Genomic DNA, 21,689 nt, shown 5'->3' with positions numbered 1-21,689 from the left:
CCAGAAAGCAACGCAGCAGCTGTAGCTGCTAGGACTAATTGAAATTTCCAAGAAGTCTTCAGTGGGAGCCCAAAATAAAACACACTGCAGTAGTCTAGTCTAGATTCAACCTGAGCAGGGATAAAGCTTTGACCTTAAGAATTCCTCTTAATTGCTTTGTGGATCCAGATGTTAAGAAACAGTTATGCTCATAGGTTTTCAATGAAAATGTGCAGAATTGCCTGAAGGACCATAGCCCCATAGATTTCAAGTTAAGAGGTATCCACTATGTGAAAGTCTATTTTACCTATTGAATTACATTGGCCTCAAAAATTCACTATCAACATTCTTTATGTGGTTCACCTGTTCAGGCTAAAAAGTATTTCATTCAGAAATGCATCCAGTCTTGAGATTGATAAGAGCTGAAGGGATAATGAGCCCTACCACTGAAAAATGGCAATCCCGCTTTCTATCGATGTAAGATGCTAAGTTTCCCAAAGAAAATAACTCAAAAATAGCACATTATCTTATCCAAAGTTTGTATCTTTACTTTAACCAACCAAAGTGAAACCTCTCACAATTAAGCCTTTCCACTCTAATTGGTCAATGGAAAGTGGGGTGGGGGAATCATTTGAGTAGCTAAATAAAAATTACTAGTCTATAAATGCCTGAGGCAAAAAAAGAAGTGAAGTCTCTTGTGAGTTTGGTTAGTGAAAAACAACACACTAAGCATGACTGCATGCCATTTTTCAATTTGCTTGTGTTAAATAAAGATCTCTGGGGTAGCACAAGAGGGAAGGGGGAAAGAGAGAGAGCTGCCTTCATCTTATTTCGTTTTTGTTGGTCGTTTGCTGTGTCTGGCAACCCTGCTTGGCTCTCATCCTATTGAAGGTGACCATGAATCATGGACAGTTTGGCATGCCATCCCCTCTATCCTGGGCCATGTACCTGATGAGGAAAAACAGAGCAATGACAGGCATCTTTGGTAAATGCTTATTTGTTTTTTTCTATGGGGTGCGTTTGTTAAAAGAAATTTCTATGTTGCTATACAATAATGGGGACTGACTGATCTGGTGAATGGCTTTCCGTTAGCGGAACTGCTGAAGAAAACTAGCTCTGCATTTATTAACAACTAGAATATTTTGAAAGATTTCTTAAAATTACAAGTTCAAGTTGTTTGCCTTTGGGGAACCCCATTGTGTTGGTTTGTGCTGTTAATTCTAAATAGATTAAAGATATTGATCCCATTCAAAGTACTGAATGATTGTAATTCTGGCTCCCCGGTCCTGACATATGTATTTAGAAATATGTTCTGTTATGTCTTAAATTTGAGGCCATGCATGTGCTAAGTATCAAAACCAATGCTCATGACACTAAGGCTGCAATCCTTGGCATACATTCCTGAAAGCAAAGCCCATTGAAAGAAAGAAGGCTTACTTTTGAGTATATATGCATAGGTTTGCACTGTGTCAAGTCCATTGAACTTATTTGGCTTTACTTCTTACTAGACATGTATAGTGTGAACTAAGTATTGGTGAAAGTAACAGCATAAGAGAACATTGCATATGCTCTACAGTGCTAGATATAGATAAATAGATATATAAAATTCTTAGAAATACATATACACTTATAATAAAAATTATAAGAACAAAAAGTGAGTTATGACCTATGGCAGTTTCATTTACATTTCAATTGATAAATATTATTCTGGATCAATAGCTCAGAATTCTGAATTTCAAATGGTTCTTTTGATAGATGTTAGGGAAAACTGAAACTGCAGGGAGTTATTTGTGTAATACTTAAAGCAACAGCTGGAATTTACTCAGTTTGTCCTGCTTTGCTGAAGTTCAGTTTTGTGATTCTAATATTTAATTTGCATATTATTTCTAAAATCCTTCTCATTCACATTTTTACACCATGCAAACAGAATGAGTGCCAGGTGTAGGTTGCAACTAAAACATTGCAATTTTTGAAGCTGAAAAGTGTGTTTACAACCTAGATTAAGCAAAAACGCGCTTGAGCTGATGCTAATTTATAACCCTGACTTAAGCGTATTGTACAGAAGTCAGGCTAATGGGAATAAAAGGAGCTTATTTTAAATATTTTGCTTTTCAGCCCTGTTTTGTTTGTAATACCTTGAACTTATTTAGAAACAGGAAGGAAATCCCAGTTGGAGATTCCATCGAACTATGCATTAGCCTGGCCAAGACCCAGAGCCAATTCATATGGCTGTTTCTGCTTTTCTTCATTGAAGAGCAATAATAGCTGTTTTGTGGCAAATCCATGTAGAAGATCCAACGCCAGACTTTCCAGATCAGTTTGCAAGACCATTCCCCACATAACTTCATGCAAGCATTCTGGTTCTCTTCCTTACTTTAATCCAAGTCAGGAGCAACCCTATTAAGGACAATACCCACAGTACAGAGAACAATACAACTGGTTCTTCAGACACCTAGTATAACTATGGAACTGAGTTTAAGAACGGCCGTCCACATCATGTGTGGTGTACTGGTTTTCAAACTCAGAAGCGTGTTTTAAAGGTGTGTGATGTTGTGCTGAAGCCTTTTACAAAGAAAGCCAGTTTAAATTGCCACTGGGCATGCTCAGGTCTCTGGACAACATTGTTAAGTCTCTGTATTGTCACTGTAGAGTAATACCTTAATTTATTTGATAGTTTATTAGGACCAATTCATTATTTCGTGAAATTGTGGCTGGTTGCATGCTACTATAGGTTTAGGTCAGGGGTAGGCAAACAAGGCCCGGGGGCCAGATCACCTTCTAAATCTGACCTGCGGACGGTCCGGGAATCAGCATGTTTTTACATGAGTAGAATGTGTGCTTTTATTTAAAATGCATCTTTGGGTTATTTGTGGGGCATAGGAATTCATTCATATATATTTTTCAAAATATAGTCTGGCCCCCCACAAGGTCTGAGGGACAGTGGACCAGCCCCCTGCTGAAAAAGTTTGCTGACCCCTGGTTTAGGTGGTTGCCCCCTCCACAATGGACCAAACTACACAGGGCTGTCTCTGGATTTTGTGGAGAATAACACAAAAGATCCACTTGAATCAGGGAACAGAAGTTGTATCTACCCATCAGGCTCTCTATCAATGTTAGGAAGCAAATGCACTGAATGATAAGAAGGTAGCAATGCTCCATTTACACTCCTCTCAAAGAGACTGGTGTTTCACTTCCTCAGAGAAATTGAGATTCCCGTCTCTTATTCATAGGAGACTCTATCTCTTCCTTCACTTTCATGCATATAGATCACAGCTTTGACAGATGGGGATAGAAGATTAGACCCGAATGTTGCAATTCTACTACCATCAAAGTCAAAGAAGGTCTGTCGTGGGCTTGTGCGAAGCCAGGTTTAAACTGAGAGTGCCCACTTGTACTCTCAGTCCTGTTAGTTTCAAGTCAGCTTTCAATCCTACGCTTCTGGGGTAACAGGCCTGTAATACAGACTACCAGTGCCCAGTATGGAAACTGTTCTGGTCCATCTAAATTACTGTAGAGATCCATAAAGAACAATTAAAATATATTCTCAAACATTCCAAGACATAAAGAAAGAACAGAGCATCATTGACTTAAATGACTGATGAGGCCAAACTAGACATGGCTTTCATTATGTGGTAAATAACCACGTCTGGAACTTAAAAAAATAATAATGTAATACTAATCATGGGGCCTAATTCTCATTGGAAACAGAGTGTACAGGGAGGGGAGGTTTAACCCTTTTCTGCCCACATCAGATGACACATACACACCCCTACAGTCAGCCAAAGGACTTTCATACACTGAATTTTAAACAGTGTGTAACCACATAGTAGAACCCCTCCTGATATTGGACTCCAACTCTCATCAGCCCCAGCCAGAATGGTCAAGGATTATGGGAGTTGTAGTCCAACATATGTAAAGTCACATTTTCTCCATACTCACAGCGGAACTTTCATTATCGTAGCCCTGGTTATATGAAATGGTTCTTAAATAGTCCAATGCCTCATAGCCCGTTTTTCCAAATGGCTGATTTTAACACAAGCTCTGTAGGGGATCCAAAGGGATGTGAGCAATAGAAAAATACTACAGGTAAAATAAAAATGAAAAGGGAATGGAATGGAATTACTTGTACTCTATCACTAAGCAAGATTAATTGAAAGTAAGACTCATGGAAATGAATGGAACTGTTATATAGGCATGTGTGGAATCCATGTGCTACAGAGCAGTTTCTCAAGCACAGCTTGTACTCAGATCTGGTGTCAGCTTTTTTCTGTGGGAGATTTGTGTAAGCCAGTTAAGATGTATGGAGGTCTTCGTGGATTGCACTTTAGTAATCTTTACATTTAACATATTTATTTGTGAGCATGCATACTCTCGTTCTTCTGTGACTGAAAAGCAATCCTTTCGAAAAGCCTTCCATGAAACCACAAATACTGTATTGTAATGGAATATGGGTGGGGAACTCATCTCTGTGTTGGGTTGTTGACCAACTGGAAAAAATCCATCAGGTTCACATCCAGTGGTGGGTAGAGACAGAGCCAAAAGTGGCCAGAGTCTGTAGGGTGACATACGTAACATAGCTCTCCATCTCTTTCTCTTCATCCTAATCCTCTCTTTGTGTCATGCACTCCATATCCCTTCCCTGCATCCCATGTGTATGCATGCTGCCCCCAATCTCTCCATCCATTATAGCTTTTTCCAGTTTCCCCTCATCCATTAACATAGATCTCAAATTACTGTTCCCTTGTGGAAAACCTCTCCCCTTCTTTCATGACACATTCCAATTTCTCCTACCCCTCCTGCCATTCTTCTCTCCCTCCTGGCATCTCTATAGCTTACTGCAAGCCTCACCGAGTACCAGGCATGTCTCATATTAATTCATTCTCTCTCTCTCTCTCTCTCTCACACACACACACACACACACACTTCTTCCAAATCCTGTTGCATATACACCACTACTGTCAAACAAATGAAGCTGATCCATATAGGGAAACGGCTATTAAATAGGACTAGCCAAAGATACATCATTCGAGCCAGCGGCAGCAGAGTGGCTGGGTAGTCAGTTGCAGGTGAAATGTTAAGTGGAAGAGAAACAGTTTATGAGATTAACTTGTGGCTTTGACTGTGGCTGCATGATGCATTAGTGGCGTCGACCGTGGTCAATGTGGATTTTGGTATGGCTTTTGTACCCTGTCTCTGATGTAGTCAGTTGATGTTGTGGGGAATATATTGCAAATAGCCTATTCAAAACGTGGCTCCTTCAAAGGATCAGTCTACGATTGTGCCTGTTATGCCTCATAAAGAGGACATGAAAGGTTTGTCTGGAGAAAGAGGGAGAGGGAGAGAGAGTGAATTAATGGGAGTGAGTAAGAGAGAGAGTCAGAGAATAGGGTGTGTGTTTTTTAGAGAGGTGGGGAGAGAATGGGATGTTTGATTTGGCCTCACCCACTTTGATCAGGCAGCATCCAACCACTTTCCCCCAAAGGAATTCAGCTGTGGATCCCCCACTTCCGGTTTGAACAGCTTGACACCAACCCTTGGGCTTCCTTCCTTCCTTCCTTCCTTCTCTTCTGTCATAAACCAGAATGTACAAACTCAATTTTATGTCAGAAATTCAAAGGGTGGGTGGGTGTAGGTGTGGAAGGAAAGGGAAGATCTGCCAGGATGGGAGAAGAAAGGGCTGCTTTTGATTTTTAAAAATGGCAAGTGAATGATGCACACACCTGTATATCACATCCCGTTTAGGGTTGTATACAGGAAGTGATTCCACTGAAAAGCATTGTGTGAGAGGGGGTATGGAACATTGAGTGTGTATGTAGGGTGGGTGGGTGGATGAATGGATAGATAGATAGATAGATAGATAGATAGATAGATAGATAGATATAGACCTCAGTGGATGCTGCAGTCATCAAGTGTTTTGTGAACAAGGCCCCGAGTGTTGGGGACACGGTGGTGCTGTGGGTTAAACCACAGAGCCTAGGGCTTGCCGATCAGAAGGTTGGTGGTTTGAATCCCCGCGACGGGGTGAGCTCCCGTTGCTCGGTCCCAGCTCCTGCCAACCTAGCAGTTCGAAAACACATCAAAGTGCAAGTAGATAAATAGGGACCGCTCCAGCAGGAAGCTAAACGGTGTTTCCATGCGCTGCTCTGGTTTGCCAGAAGCGGCTTAGTCATGCTGGCCACATGACCCGGAAGCTGTACACCGCCTCCCTCGGCTAATAAAGCGAGATGAGCGCCGCAACCCCAGAGTTGTCTGCGACTAGACCTAATGGTCAGGGGCCCCTTTACCTTTACCTTTACCTTTACCCCAAGTATGAAGAGATGAAAAGAAAAATGATTTCATGTGTGAACCACCAGCCCTATGACTATATGAAACTGAGTTGTAGCTCTGTGTTGTTGCTGAGGCCCAATGGGCCATAAGCTCTCAGTAACTTTCCCCCTTCTCAAATACCACAGTTCCAGTGGGAATGCATTATTGTATGTAATGCGCTCCAACTATGGCATAATAGTTATGATAGTGCAGGACCTCAAAGCTTGCCAGCATGCCCCCTTCACCATGATCTTCTTACGCCAGTGTCATAAACAGAAAGATCTAACAGCAAAGATTTAGGAGTAGGCTATTAAAGTGTTGCATTAACTGATCCATCCTAACAATAAAATCCTAACGCAGCCTTCAAATTGTTCTGTTGTTGGGGAAACCCTTCGCTGCACATCTGCCACAGAGCCCCAGCACCTTGCAGAAGATTCTGCATCATGTTCTAGATTAGAATCAAGGGGACGTGCACTTTGAGGAATGGACTAAACCTTGCACCACAGTAATCTGAGACGGTTCCCTGTTGTTCCCCTGCGGATCAAAGTGGTGAGAAACACTTCTCAGCCATTACTGGTTGAACTCTGATGCATTTCTGGGGAACCCTTGATAATGATCCAGAAACATCCTCCCAACCGTGCATGTATAGGATCAGTGGAACAACTGTTCAAAACCTCCAAGAAGGGGGAAATGTCACTAAGAGGTTGTTCCTGTTTTACTTTTTCTCCCTTTGTCGTCTCATTTTCATGGGATAAGTTACTTTGCTGCTTCTGTAAAGTATACCCAATGCCACACGCCATCTTAATGGCATTAAGCACCCCATTCTGTGCAACACATCCCTTGGTGGTATTGGCAGACCAGAACAGGGTCTTCAATCACAATCGTGTTCCCTTTTTTTGACTTTTCTTTGCCACATGCCCTATTTTTAAGAAATCATTTGTTGGTCTCTCGTGTTTCCAAAGGCTTGTCTTAATTTTGTTACCTAAAAGCTGGATGCTTTGCATCCGAGTAATCTTCTGTGACAGAAAGAATCCTTAATGGCTCGGAGATTTTAGCTGTGGTTTCTTCTCCGCTGTAATAAAACAGAGACTGAGAGCCGGGTAGGAGAATAAGGAGCCGCTTCTGCAGCAAAGGCAAAGTGTCCGGGCAATGAGTTGCAATTTGCTCTTCCTCTCTTTGAAAAGGAAAACACTCAACTCCTCCAAATCTTCATGATAGATGGTGATAGTTTCTTGCATTGAAAACAACAGCAAAAAGTGCTGCCCTTCAGAGGCATTGTTTTACTTTGGGAGGTCGTGTCCTCTATCAATCCGGAAGTGGCATTTCTGACATCCACCACCCCCCCGGCAGACTTCTGTGACTTTCTCCTCTTCCGCTTTCTGCGCATAAACCAACTGGAAATGTACAGTACATGCATATGTGGTCAGGGCCAAACTACACCTCCGATTCCATGATCCAAAGACCTGCCTTTCTTGTGTGGAGGTTATGGTTGTTGTTGTGATTATGCTAATTAGGCCTATTATTAAGCTTGGAGGAGGGCGGTTCTTCTGTGCAGACAACAGAGGGGACGGGAGAGACCTATCTCTTCACTCTATCACCAAGATCGGAATAGAGAAGGCGCCTCTCCCCAGCCCCTATTATATGTCGGAGAGGAAAGGTCCCCATTGGCGGCCATGGGCTGCTGCTTCCTGTGGTTTGCGTCTTTAAATGGAAGGCGAGGGAAGGTTGATTCCACGCGCGATCCCAAACGCAAGAGCTGCTGGTCTTTCCTATAGTAGCTGCGCTTCTCCTTCACAGTTTTGAGATAGAATTATTGGTTGTAAAATTCTATTATACCTGTATGAGTTAGACTCAGGTAATTGCAGCTATGGGGGGGGGGGGCCAACAACCGTGCAAGAGGCCGCTTCCTGCCTTTGGGGTCAACTCCTTGGTTGAGAAATTGGGATCTTGATCGGCTTCCTCCCTACCCGCCTGCCCGCAATTCCGGCATTCTTCAGGCTTTCAACTCCGATGCAAGCAACTGGAACGCGCTTCTCAGGAAGCCTATCCTATTATCCATGTTTACTCAGAAGGAAATCCCACTGATTTCAATAGGGTTTGCTCCCAGCCAAGTGTGCATAGGGGTGCAGCCTTATTAGAGTAAGAAGGGGTGGGGATAAACCCCATTGCATTCGCTGGGACCTATTCCTGAGTCAACATGCATAGGTTCGGACTGAGGATCTGCCTAGCTAACTTAGCATTCCTAAGGACAGCCTGCGAATTCGGTGTGGACGAGAAATTTATAAATCGGCTTCGCAATTGCCAGAGCCCTTCACATTCGATTTACTCTGGGGTTACTCCCCCCACCCCCCACCCCCAAGGAACTGATATTCATTCTTCTTTTGAAACCCCGGGGTCTTTCAGACAAGCTCCTTCGTTATTTTCCTCTTCGCGGCATAACTGTCTTTCGGGCAAAAGGTTTAGGAAAATCTCTGAATATCTTTTTTAAAGCATTTCTAAAACGAAGTATTTTCTTCCTGTCCTTTACATTAGAGAGAGGGGATTTTCTGCTTGAATGAAAAGAGAAAGTACAAAATTAAGAACGTGTCTAAACTTTTAGGTGAGTCACAAAGCATTTTTTAAATAAAATAAAACAGCCTTAAAAGGCTAGACTCCTCAAGCACACTATTCCGAAGTGACAACTTTTGTGTTAGTATTCTTCAACAAAAGCAAGGGTCTTTATGATACCTTAAAAGACTAATAGATTTACTGTGGCATGAAATTCCGTGGACTAGGCAAAGGAGGCTCTAGACTAGAGAGCTTATGGCACAATAAATCTATCCGCCTTCAAGGTGCTGCAAGACTCTTTGTTCTACACGAAGTAAAGTTCAGTAAGTGTTAAAAAATAATCGGAGAACATTCCTCCAATATGTGTGATGGGACTGGTCGTGTTAATTAACCCTGAAAGGAGGCAAATACTCTTTCAAGTTCTTTTCAATTTAAAGCCATTTACAGCCGAGTAGACCTCCACAGGATCGCTCTGCACGAACTCCGCACGATCCATAGATTTTTGCAAACCCATCACCTCCACGTATCCCAATACTGTATGGTTATAACTTAAATGACATCCTCCTGAACATTCCCATTTGGAGTTGCTGTTTCCCCCCCCCCCCCTTTAATTCTTGTCTGGGAAATCAAGGAAGGAAACAAAGCAAATTAGCATCCATGAAGAGAAAGCCAATTAGCTTGTGGTTTAAATAAGAGGGTTTCTTTAAAAAAATAAAATAAACCAAACCAGTGTTTATTGTGTATATGCTACATTATACAGTATATAAAACAGGATGGATATGGGTTTTAAATATCGCAGTCCAGATTCGGAAAGGCAATCATTTTCGACTCGGGTTCCATCCGCATTACTTGGGTGTAAGTTTCATGGCATCAGCGATAAATACTTTGCAAGTTGTAGGCTACAGTAAATAGGTTCGGAATCTGCGTCAGCGAAAGGGGCCGCGAACGCGTCGATTAAGCGCGGACGTTGCCCGAGTCGGCTTGCGCGGCGGATCCTTGGCCATCTCAAACCTGCGCGGAAGTTAAATAGCGTCAGGATAATGCAACGCATAAATCTTTCAGGGTCCCCTTTCCACCCTCGCCGCCACTTTTAAGCAAAAACTGTTGGGATCGACTTATTTGACGGCCATCGATTCCACACCTACTTTACTGAAATGCGTCCCCACTCCATTCAAAAACAAAAACGACGGAGTTCTTTTGAGAAAGCCCGTTGCGAGCCTGCAAAAAGAAAGGAAGGTTTTTGTTGTTGTTCTTTTTAAGTGTCTTAAATTCTCGCTTAAAATCAGCGGAAAAGGAAGCTCCGAAATCCACCAGTATTAGAGTTCGTGCCATTTCTGAGTTTGGGGTGTATAGAGAGGGTTTAGGTAACCAATTTGGATGCGTGAAATTTCCTGGGCTGAGCAACTTTGCGATCCACCAGAAAGTTGTGCGCCCTCTCCGTAGCATCCCCTGGAAAGCCATCGGCATGATCTGTAGGGCGCCGTTTAACTGGAACTCTGGACTTGGGGTGGGAGGAGCACGCCCCGGACAGGGGGTCTCCCCCGCATTGGGAGCGGGGAATGGGTGGGGCAGGCTTTCCATTCCCCTTAAACTCAGTGGGTCGCCTTGAGAGAGTTAACCTCGCAAGGTTGTTGCAGGTGGTGACGTGGTTTGTTAATTTCTAGCGCAGGAAGCCCGGAATCAACTGGAAGGAAATTTACTTGAAATCTACCAGGATCGATGGACCGACGTGTTTAGGGACCGCCCGGGCTTTAAAGAGTTAATTCAACTCCTAATGATAAAGGGCGGAGAGGTTTTGAGATCAAGAAGCTGCGAGCGGGCCACTGGGTGGAGTTGTAAGGGGCTCAGAGTCAAACACGTGTTAGGATTCTCCCTTCCTGACGCACCACCAGGTTCCATTGCGGCTCCTTTTGGCTTTTGCGGCACCAAAAGCCTCAGACCCACAAAGTTCCCATTTGAACTCCGATCCATCTAGTTCCTTCCGCTTTCCTGTTCCGCAGTTTTAGATCAAGCGAGGAAGGGCCACCCCTTCCTATCCTGACTTGGGGCGCAAGCTATAAGCACCCAGAGGCCAGACAATTCCCTCCCCGCCCGCTTCCCATCCACGTGAGTGGGTTTTGTGGGGACGCATTTTGAGAAAAGGGGGCCCGCGGGGGAGGGCCCGCTTCCAAGGACGACGGCGCGGCCTTGGCTTTGCTCTGAGAGAAAAGGATAGATGTGGTGCTGATGGCGTGGAACTCTATCCTTCAGGGAGAAGCCCTGATGCCTGCAGAATGGGCTTTTTCAAAACGAAAAACAAAGCTGCTGTCCTAAGCATCCTAATGCAGAAGAAAACCCTCTTTTAAATCAACGGGAATGTCTCCCGAAAATAAACAGAGTTAATGTTTGGACTGCTTAGCGGCGATCCTAAAATGAGTCGCCAGTAAATTCGAGGGCACTTCCCAATATGGGACGTTTGTGGCGGTGGCGAGGAACAGGCCACAAAGTCCACTGCTCAAATGTCGCCTGAGTCATTAATCTTTCATCCTCCACCGCCCCTCCCCCCCAAAAAAATAATTACCGGGATAACACTGCGGTTATCAAAGTACGTACCGGTAGTGATAATAGCTGCGATTACGTCTTTGAAGCGCTTGGCACATTGTTGACAGCTTACCCTTAAACATGCCTACTCAGAAGTAAGCCTCAATGAGTTGAATGAGACTTACTCCCAGGTAAAAGTGTATAGGATTGTAGCCAGACGCTAAGGGGGCTGCTTATGCTTAGGAGCAGGATGTAAAATGAACGTTGCCCCAGCGAATAAACCAAGAACTGTATTAGCTGACAGCCCATCCTCACATTACCTTCCAGGGCCAACTCCGTGTAGACACACACGGCCCGCTTTACCTAAAAAAAAATATTGGGTTGAATTCCTGATCTCCCTAAAGTACTCTTGCAATAAACCGGACATGACTGTGCACGATTTGGCACTCCAAGTTTATCCTTCCAGTCCGCGCAACCCATGGACTCCTCCGTGGACTTAAAGTAGACCGTCGGGCACCGCGGATTGCAGCGCTCTGCGTACACACTGCAAAGCACATTGGAAGCAAGTTTCGCCCTCAATGAATTCTGAGCACTGGAGTTTGGATAAGGGCTGCTGGGGATGGTCTCTCTGTGAGGGGTGAACCACAGTGCCCATAACTTTTTGCGCGCATCGACTGCGCTTTAAAGGTACCGTGTGTACGCAGCGAACGTGGGACTCCGGGCGTCCTGTTGTCTTTGGTCCAGGAGGGCGAGGCCCAGCCGGTTTCTGTAGAAATACTTGCCATTCCTGGGCGGACAGTAATGTTAACTTGGCGTGAATAACTTGATTCATCAGTTATGAACAAGACAGTTATTCGGAGAAGGGTTAGGGAGGCTCACCAGTGACGTTAACAAGTGGGCTTAAGAGCACAGCGGAAAGGAACAGCGGCGGTGCCTTCGGGGCAGAGGGCCAGGGTCCGACTCAGCAGAAAAAGCAGGAGGCACCCTAGGCGCAGCACGGATGGCTCACGGCGTTTGGAAGGGAGACAAGGCAGGACGCACGTGGCCCTCTGAAGACGTCTCCCCGCCGCACCCTTAAACCCGTGAATACCAGAGAGTCTAGAATTACTGGTGGAAACTTGCAGTTAACCACGTTCACGGCTCGTGCGCCGTGAACGGCCTGCTGTCAAGGGGCCGAAATCTAGGATCAGCTCTTTCGCACTTTTGCATGCAGGCACTGTTATTGGACGGCGTCTCTTTCTTTCTTTCTTTCTTTCTTTCTTTCTTTCTTTCTTTCTTTCTTTCTTTCTTTCTTTCTTGCTTGCTTGCTTGCTTGCTTGCTTGCTTGCTTTCCTTGGTTTAAGGGATCTTATAGGGAAAAGGTTGTGATCGCACCTGAAATCTGCTCCCCGCCCTCCTGATCCCTCCCCGATGACAGCTCGGAGGAGTTGTGCTCAAACCTCTCCAAGTCAATGGAAAGAGGGATTGGGGCGAGAATCAAGGCTGCGCATCCCGAGATTTAGATGCCACGCTGCTCATCATCCGGCTGAGTTCGTGTGCTGATCGGCCGGGTGAATCAGCGGGCTTTTGTGCGCGCCAGGCTTGTTTTCACGGCTGCAGAGAGCGAGGGAGGCGCACGCATCCGGGCTGCTTTGCGGGAGGCAGGGCGAGAGCCAGCAAGCCGCGGTTGCCCCGGCGCAGCTATCTATGCAGAGAGCTCCCGGGAAATTGCAGCGCTGAGGCAGAGCAAAGCATGCCTCTGCCCGGCGTTATCGCGCCGGCGCACACCCGTTGAACTAACGTAGATTTAAGCAGGGGAAGGCAGCGCCGGGGTCTTCGGGGGACACAGGCAGGTGGGACTGTCCCGGCACCCTCCCTCCCTCTTAAGCTGCTTTGCGGGCCGCGGCACTTGTTCCAGTGCTTCGGGAAGGGGAAGGCGAAGGGCTTTGGGCGCCCTCTAGCGTCCGCTCCGCGTCCCTGCAGCAGGAGAGCCCCGGTCAAGCTTTGGATGCTTGCTCAAAGCGGGCCGCTTTGGTGCTAGAGGTTTCCGGAGTCGGTTGCGCAATGCAACTGTGGGCAGCTCCAGCGACCGAAGAAACAACAAGCTTCGAAGAGAAAGCCGCTTCCTCTTTGCGATTGCACCAGGCCCACTCCTCTTCCCTGCCCCCGCTCCAGACCCCTGCGGTTTCTCTTCCATGTTGCAGATTTGTGCAACGGACGTTGCTAACTTAACGTGCCTTTTACTCTTCTTGGGAAACTGTTTCCCCTTTCCTCCCCCCCTTGCTTTCCCTCCACACACGCCTTGCCTCCGTGATCCCCGGTAATGTGAGAAAAGCAGGAGTTGGAATCTTCCCTTTCTCTCTCGCTCTCCTCTTCCCCCACCCCGCTATATTTGGCCTGCTCATGCTTCTTAAGGGAGGAAAAATTCTGATCTATTTATTCTATCAGTGCTTTTTTCTGGGGGTACGCATAGCTCTAAACATTTTGTGAATCTAAGGTAGGCCTCATTGAGGGGCAGTATTTCAATAAGAGTAGGAAAATGAGAGTACCCCTAAACATTTTTTTAAAGAAAAAACAACAACTGCATGCTATAAGAAGTGAAGCTAATTTGTGCCAGGGGGTAGGAAGAGCAGCAGCATCATAGTCCTGGTTGGACCAAGATTCCCGTCAGCAAGTGAAAATAGCATATAATGGGGTAAAATGTTCAGTTACGGAGAAGAAATTGCAGGGGCCCAAAGGATTTTCAGAAATGTGTCAGGCTCTTAATGCAGGCATCTAGGGATGAGGCACCCACACAAATAGGATAGTTTGTAGAAGAGCCCTGCTAGATCAGGCCGTTCTCACAGTGGCCAAGCAGATGCCTGTGGGAAGCTTACAAGCAGGACAGGAGCGCAACAGCACTCTCCCTCTCCTGAGCATTTGGTTACAGTTTAAGCAACACACCAAGCTGACCAATAAAGATGAGATCCTCATTTAATTCCGAAGGGCCTTCTGATTTCTCTCTTAAGCTTAAGAAACTGTCTCCCTGCAGAAAAATTTGGTGAGGGGGATTGAAAGCCCCAATGACATAGGCTTGTGGTGTGTGCCTAGGTATGTTCTGAGCATTGATGTAAGTGGCAAGTGGCAAAGAGAGTTTGTTCACAGGCTGTTTCCACTAATGCATTAAATTCCATTCTTTTATGTCAGGAGTGGGGTAAATTGGCCCTCCAGATGCTGTTGGACTCCAACTCCCATCAGCCCTGGGTCAGCAGATGAGGAGAGCAACAGTCCGACAACATATGGAGGGCCAAGGGTTCCCCAGCCCTGGTTCATACAAATGCACTGCTAGCTAGTTGTTACATATCCTGGAATTCAACTGCAGGTAATTTCAAGGGTGTGCCAAGGGTGTGTAGAACACAAAAGAAGAGTCGTTCCATTGTCTGGATAGGTCACTTCCTGGTTCGCATGGAGAAGCCGTTATCAGCACGGCCCAGTGATGGAAACACACAGCTGTATTGAGGCATAACTGGGTGTTGGAATTTTGCGCCCCTAACAATTTTGCCCCAGGGCAATTGCCCTGTTCACCCCCCCAAAAATTATTCAAGTTGGCAGCCCTGGATTGACTTAAAAGATCAGTAAGGTTTGTAACCTAGTGGAGATTTGAACCCTGGTCTTCCAAGGATCTAGTCCAACACTCTAATTACTACATCTCACAACATCACTATGAGATCAGCCACCATTCAGCATAAACTTCCAAATGCCTTGCTTCTATAACAGCAAGACAGGGAAGACAACCAGTGTCAGGGTGCTAAATAAATGTCATTTATCTTTTCATGTGTGCTTTTGCCTCAGATTATATAAATAGCACATCTCTTTTAGACTGGACACAGTACTGTGTATGAATTCATTTGGCCTGATCAAAAGTATAAATCTGATTACTATAGTCTGTGTTGAGCAGGACTGCCAGATTTTTTCAAAAGAAAGGGGGGAAAGAAAAAACCAAAGAGAAGGTGATTTGAGGCATTGTTGAGTCTGAAATCAGGAACATAATGTAATATGGAGCTGTCACAGTGAAGAATAACTGGCATTCCTTATAAAAATTGGCATCTTAAGGCACATGCCATCACTCAACAGTTGAAAGCGTGTGATCCAACTAATTGAGAGATCTGGATCCATGCCGCTCAACTCCAGAAATGGGCTCATTGCCTTTGGCAAATTCTTTCCGGTCAGCCTTGGCTCCCCTGGCGGCTCCCAGCCAGATCTGAGTTCAGCTTCCTATTAGCGGGGCTCTATTGCTTCTCATGCTGACAGCTGGTAGCCAGTCCAAGTGCTGTGCTAGGGTTCAACTCTGGATCACATTTTATGATCCAAGGGAGCTGCACTCCAACACATTCTAGAAATGAAAAAGTGAGGTAGCTAAGGCTGCAATCCTTGGCCCAACTCACTTGGGAGCAAGTTCCATTGAACGTAGTGAAGGCCTGTAGAGACCTGTCCTGTAAACAAGGGGGGGGGGAGAGAGAGAGAGTATGAGAGGGAGCTGGGACTCCATTCTCCTCACCCTCTACTGCCATGGATCCAAAACTTCTCCCCTGCAGTGTGGGCCCTCCACCGCAGTGCCAAAGACTGACAAAACACCACTATCTGTATGACTGATCTGTAAAACGCCTCAGTGACTATGATTGTGGCCAACTTTTTCAAAGCATTTTTTACAGTCTCAGAAAGAACATGGGCTGCAGTGTGATGTACTGCATATTGAAATTTGGGCATAATCTCTAGAGATGTGAGGAGCAGATCAGAAGAGAAAGGAAGTGAGACTTTAAAAAAAAAAATCCCTCTCTGCACTTAATCCAGGAGTGTCTGTAAAAGTGTAAAATAGCAATATTTGGTGCTCTCTGCACAAAAGGAGGCAGGAAGTGTGCGCTGTTGGTTTGGGGGGAGGGTTGCCATCTTTTTTCTTCTTGCAGGCCCTTCAGCCTTCCACACAGAGAGGTGGGGAACCTGTGGCCCTGCAGATGTGGATGGACTTCAGCTCCCCTTGTCCCCAAAATTTGGCCCTCCTGGCTGGGGCAGATGGGAACTGGAATTAAACCACCAGAAGGGGGGCAGGTTTCCCCATCCTGGAAAACAACTGTGCGATAGGCAAATATTCATCAGGGGAACCTTTGCCCAGAACTTTGCATTTTGTGGGTGCTCACATGCTGAATCGGGGCAAAATAATACTACTTGGAATGGGAGGCGGCAGCTCTTTCTTAAGGCGATATTTCTCGCTTTTATTTCCACAAGAAGCGAAAACCGCCCATCCCCTTTCCCTCAGCCGCGCGTGCTGAGTGGGGTTACTAGCCCAGTCACTGCATGGGACCTGGCCTAGACTTCGTGTGGGTTGGGGACTTGAAAAAGCCCAGCTGAGGTGGGGCAGGTGCTCGGGGTCCGTGCAGGGGTGAGCTTGCTTCTCGAAGCCAGTCACGCGACTGAGAGTCTCGGGAGCTACTTTCGCGCCTTTTTCATTGTCCCGCGGGGACCCACCCACGCACGAGGAAACCATTTGGCGCGTGAGCGGGCCGCGCGACTCTTGTCCGCGCATCTTCCTCAGTCCGCCTTTTTGATGCTTCGCCTTCCACACAAGCCGCCGCCGCCGCCCAGAGGTCTGCCGCTTGCTTGCTTTTTCTTTCTCGCGCGCGCGCTGCGGTAATCGCGGCGTCCCATTGACACGCGGGCCTCCCTTTGGCTTTTTACAGTAGCTTCCAGCGGCGGTGCGCAGGCCAATTCCAGGAGCCCGCGGGTTGGAGCCGCGCCCTGCTGAATACCGGAAAGGGCTGTGATTGGCCGGCGCCCTCCCCTATGCAAAAGAGCTGAGGGAATGGCATTCCTCCGGACTCTCTTACTGTAAAAGCAAATTCATTTCCAGTCAATCTCCATTCATAGAGCCAGAAGGCGAGAGGGAGGAGGAGGAGGGCGCGCGGAGGGGGGGGGGGCAGAGAGAGAGAGAGAAAGAGAGAGACAGACCAGGCTTTTTGAGACCAGCATGAGCAAACAAACAGCGCCTCACAGAAGGTCACATACAGCTGGAGAGACTGGCCTCCCTAGGCAGGAGCCCTCTGGAAAGCTCGCCGTTGGCGTCTGGTGAACACGTGAAGACTCCTTCCGCTTGGGGAACGTGGCCCCTGAGAGGAGCGCAGGCTCTCTCGTCTGAGCGACTCCTACTACTTCTTCTTTTAACTATTGACTCTGAGGCCGCTTGTGCGCCCGTCCGCCTGCGTGCGTGTGTGCGTACGTGTGTTTGTTCTAACCGCCAATCGCGTGTGCTGCTAGTCTTCTGGTGGGGCAGAAGCGGAGACTCGGCTGGGCAGAGGCTTCCCGCCGCCGAGCCCCCCCTCCCGTGTAACGAAGTTGGAGGCGCGAGGAAGGAGGGGAGGGAAAGAGGAAGGCCGTGAGGTGGCGACGGGGGCGAGGGGTGCGGAGAAGAGAAACCAAACGATGGTGCCGAAAGTGGAGCTCCACCTGCTGTGGTTATACCATAGCTGAGCAGCCAGGCCCCGGCGGCTGAATCTGAGGAAGATTGCCTCAGATCTTTCCCCCCCCCCCAAGTTGGCAGCGTGACTCACCCGGCGGCCACAGACTGTTGGGTGACTTCAGAAGTGCGCGCTCGAAAGTTGCTGCACGCAGTAACCGCAGAGGGAACCCACAAGCCAACCAGCAGCCCCGACCAAACCAGAGTGGTGTTTCCCCCCCTCTTCCCTCTCTCTCTCGCTCCTCATATGGACTACCTCCCTCCTCCTTTCCTTCACATTATTGGCCACCCGACCTGCCGGGATCATCATCATCTTCTTCCTTTCCTCGCCCTCGTCGCCGACCCGGCCAAAGGCGTTGCGATACGGCGTCACGGCCGCGGGACTCTCCTGGCCCTTTCGGAGAGCAGCGCGGCAGCTCCACCCCCCGAGGCTGGGTTTCTCAAGGCTGCTTTGGGAAGAGAGGGGCAGGGAAGCGGAGCTCCTGCAGAAGAACATTAATGGATTTCTGTTGTGTTTAAACTCTCTCTAGAGCCGACTGTAAATATTTGATGAAGTATAGTATATAATGCTGTGATAGCCGCTTGACCTTTGAGAAACCTCAGGCCACGTCCGTGAAAGCCTGTTCCTCCCCCTTCCCTCTCCTCCCTCAAATTGTTCTGAAACCGATTTTCTCTCTCCACGAGAAGAGACTGGTGGGCTTAAATCCGGATTCTAAAGCGACTTTTGTTTTTGTTTTTTAAGGAGCAGAGCGGGGTGTGGGTGGACGGGAGAGAGAAGCCTGCTCTCCCAACAGGACAGGAAACTCGCTACTGGAAGGACTGGCTAGCCCCTTCCCTCCTCCCGTCTCCGGTGCGTGTGCGTGGCTTGCAACGGATGCCTTTGCTCAGTGCTTCTCCCCGTTTGTGGGATTTTGGAAGGGCCTTTGATTTTTCATAACACTGGCCATTCCCGAAGGGGAGAAGGCCAAAAGTAAAAAAAAAAAAAAGCTTGTCCAGACCTATTAGGGCCTCTTGCTTTTTGTTGCTGTTGCTTCTAAAAGAGAGGGGCACGCAATACATTTCCAGGCCAGCTTGCCAACTGGATGCTTGGATTAAGTGTGGCAGGACCAGGAGAACGAGCGTACCCCTGCCGTAGCCAACTGTTGATCGGAATTGACTCCGGGACTGGCTCCTCTGCGGGACCCCTAAGGCTCTTTCCTTTTATGTGGGTCTCCCGAGAGCCTCCGGCCGAAGAGTTGCTGCGCTCGACCCGCTTTGCGCGAAGCCCCGTGCGGAGCTTTCTCACTCAACCGGCTTGTTGTTGTGATGCGTATCCCCGTAGATACCAGCACGAGCCGCCGCTTCACGCCGCCCTCGACCGCGCTGAGCCCGGGCAAGATGAGCGACGCGCTGCCGCTGGTTGGCCACGAGAACGGCGGCGGCGGCGGCGCCCTGGCGGGCAAGATGAGAACCGCGGACCGCAGCATGGTGGAGGTCCTGGCCGATCACGCCGGCGAGCTGGTGCGCACCGACAGCCCCAACTTCCTCTGCTCCGTCCTTCCGACCCACTGGAGGTGCAACAAGACGCTGCCCATCGCCTTCAAGGTAAGAGGGGCAAGGGGAGAAGAGGGGGCCGGGTGGGGGTCGACTGAGCAGAAGAGTTCCTCAGCTGTCAGTCTTGTGTCTAATGCAACCCATTACTATTTACTTAGCAGTAAAGGCCCACTGCTTGCAGAGGGGACTTGCAGGGAGGGGGAAGTTTCGGCTTGCGGCCGGGCAGCCCGAGCCTGTGCGAGTTTACTCGGAAGTAAGATCCACGCAGAAAGTGTGATTTGGGGAAAGGGTCGCAGCCTCGAAACGGAAACCGCAAAGTTCGGCCCATGGACTTCAAGGCCATGTGGACTGCATCCTTAGATGCGGTTTCGTGGCGCGCGAAAAACGCTCCCGAAATGTCTAACCGGGTATTATCCTCGTTAGGAAGTCTGACTAAATTGGAAGGGGGCTTATTTCGGAGTAAGTGGGCGTCGGGATTGCAGCCATGCCGACAGCCCCTTGTGCAGGTTGACCTGGAAGCAAGACCCCTTACAATAATTGAAGTTTACTTCGGAGGAAGTGTGCGCACGGGCGCTGTCATGTAGCGCGACCCCAAGCAGCTTTAGTGAGGAATAAAGCCCGCCGAGTTAAGGGAGATTTAGCTTTTGCACGTTGTCCTGTGCATTTTCCACCAAAAGCAAGCCACGCTCTGCTCAGCTGAGCTTATTTCCTTCTATCCAGTAGCAGCTACCTACATTTGCCTGGGAATACACCTCACTAAATTCAGTAGGACTTACTTCTGCATAGGCACGGTTAGGATTGCCCTGAAAGTGCCACCCTTAACACCTATGGTGCCATGGAGATATATGTTTCCCATCCATAATACACGGGTAGGCTGACTCGTTTTATTTTCAAACAAACCCAAAACAAAAGTGGAATCTCCCTAATCTGCTCCATGTCTCTAAAAGTTTAGTAAACAGGAGTGGGTTCTCATAATCACTCCACAGAGAAGGTGTAATCAGCCTGTAGTAATAAGTTATCCTAAGTGTGCAAGCCTTGCTTTAAGACCAAAGGCCACCTAGGAGTATTATGTGCAAGAGCCGCAGAAACCAGCAGGCCTCAACTGACCAGGGGTAGATAGACCTCCCTCTACTTTCCACCCACCCTTCCCTAATAGAGATTTCCACATCAGAGAGAAGCCTACTTACTTCCTACAATCACCCTTAACGCCTTCCTCCCGAAAGCATTGACCGACCTCCGAGCCTTAAACTCGACCTTCCTAAAACACTAAGAGTATTTGGAAGGAAATGCTCTATTGAATTCCGTGGGGCTTCCTCCCGAATAAAGGCCTTAGGGGATGCCAGGCACAAGCAGGCAAAGTAGAAAGGATCAAAGGACTTCACGCCAAGAGGACAAGGAGTAACACGTGTAAGTAAATATCATGGAGGAGGAAATATTTCACGGGAAGTTTGAGCTTAGACCTGCTTTCAGTCGCTCAGGATTCCTCCTCCCTCCCTCTAGCTGATGAGGGAGTCAAAAGCAGTTACTGAATTAGTACCCCAATTCCCAAAACCCTTTAGCAGAAACAAAGGGAGCCAAACCATTTTTTTTTACAATCTACACACGCTTTCTCTCACCCACACTCTTTCGTACGGCGTCCCTCCGAATATTTTAGAGTGTAGCCGGCTGGTGGATGGAGCAGGAATAAATCTAAGAAGGTATTTACGGGAGCAGAATTGTCCACTGTGACAAGTAAGGAATTCCCACACTAACACACAGTACCTAATATCTATTACAATCAGGCATGCTTCCATCACAGTCAGCGGTATCTACGCGTAGATCTGACCTCAACAAGTGGTTATTTTAGAAATCCCGCTTACTTCGTTTAGAAGTAAACACTGTTTAGGTATCCTTAGGATTACTTCTGCGTAAAGGCAGTTTGACTTAAAACCGAGTGAAGCAAGCCTCGCAAGTGTAGTCTCGCAGGCGTAAAGGCACACACGAGATGAGGACCTGGCCTCTAGAGTGCTATTGAAGCCTCCTTATTCACCTTTACGGTCTTTCCCCAAACGCAGCAAAGCAAGGCCCTCTCCTTTCATAGCTGAGCTCTCACCATCTCTGTATAGCTCAGGTTGGAGTAAGAAAGGGACTGAAGTTCATTCACAAATCGCTACAAGACTGCGGCGGCCTCGCTGAATTCTTCGGGACTAATAGGATCGGTCTGCACGAAGAGTACTGTAAAAGGAGGGAAAGGCTCTGGTGGGTTTTGTGGAAGGTCTGTTTACATGTTGGGGATACACACTCGCCCCTACATGCTGCGGAAGGAAACAGACACCTCGGCCGCTGAAGCTGTGCACCT

The 21,689-nt window shown here is 47.6% G+C and overlaps 1 protein-coding gene across 2 annotated transcripts in view; it reads left to right on the top strand.

Annotated features, from left to right (window-relative positions):
* RUNX1 (RUNX family transcription factor 1) overlaps positions 1-21,689 on the top strand; it is a 173,880-nt gene that overhangs the window by 72,948 nt on the left and 79,243 nt on the right. For both annotated transcript variants that reach the window (XM_033146987.1, XM_033146986.1), the window contains exon 2: positions 19,140-19,402. In XM_033146987.1, the coding sequence (XP_033002878.1) occupies positions 19,140-19,402 (263 nt within the window). The remainder of the gene's footprint in view (positions 1-19,139; positions 19,403-21,689) is intronic.

This window comes from Lacerta agilis, chromosome 4 (assembly GCF_009819535.1).
Source record: "Lacerta agilis isolate rLacAgi1 chromosome 4, rLacAgi1.pri, whole genome shotgun sequence".
NCBI classification, from domain to species: Eukaryota; Metazoa; Chordata; class Lepidosauria; order Squamata; family Lacertidae; genus Lacerta; species Lacerta agilis.
Note: the sequence above shows the minus strand (reverse complement) of the source record. Positions and strands in the feature narration are given on the sequence as shown.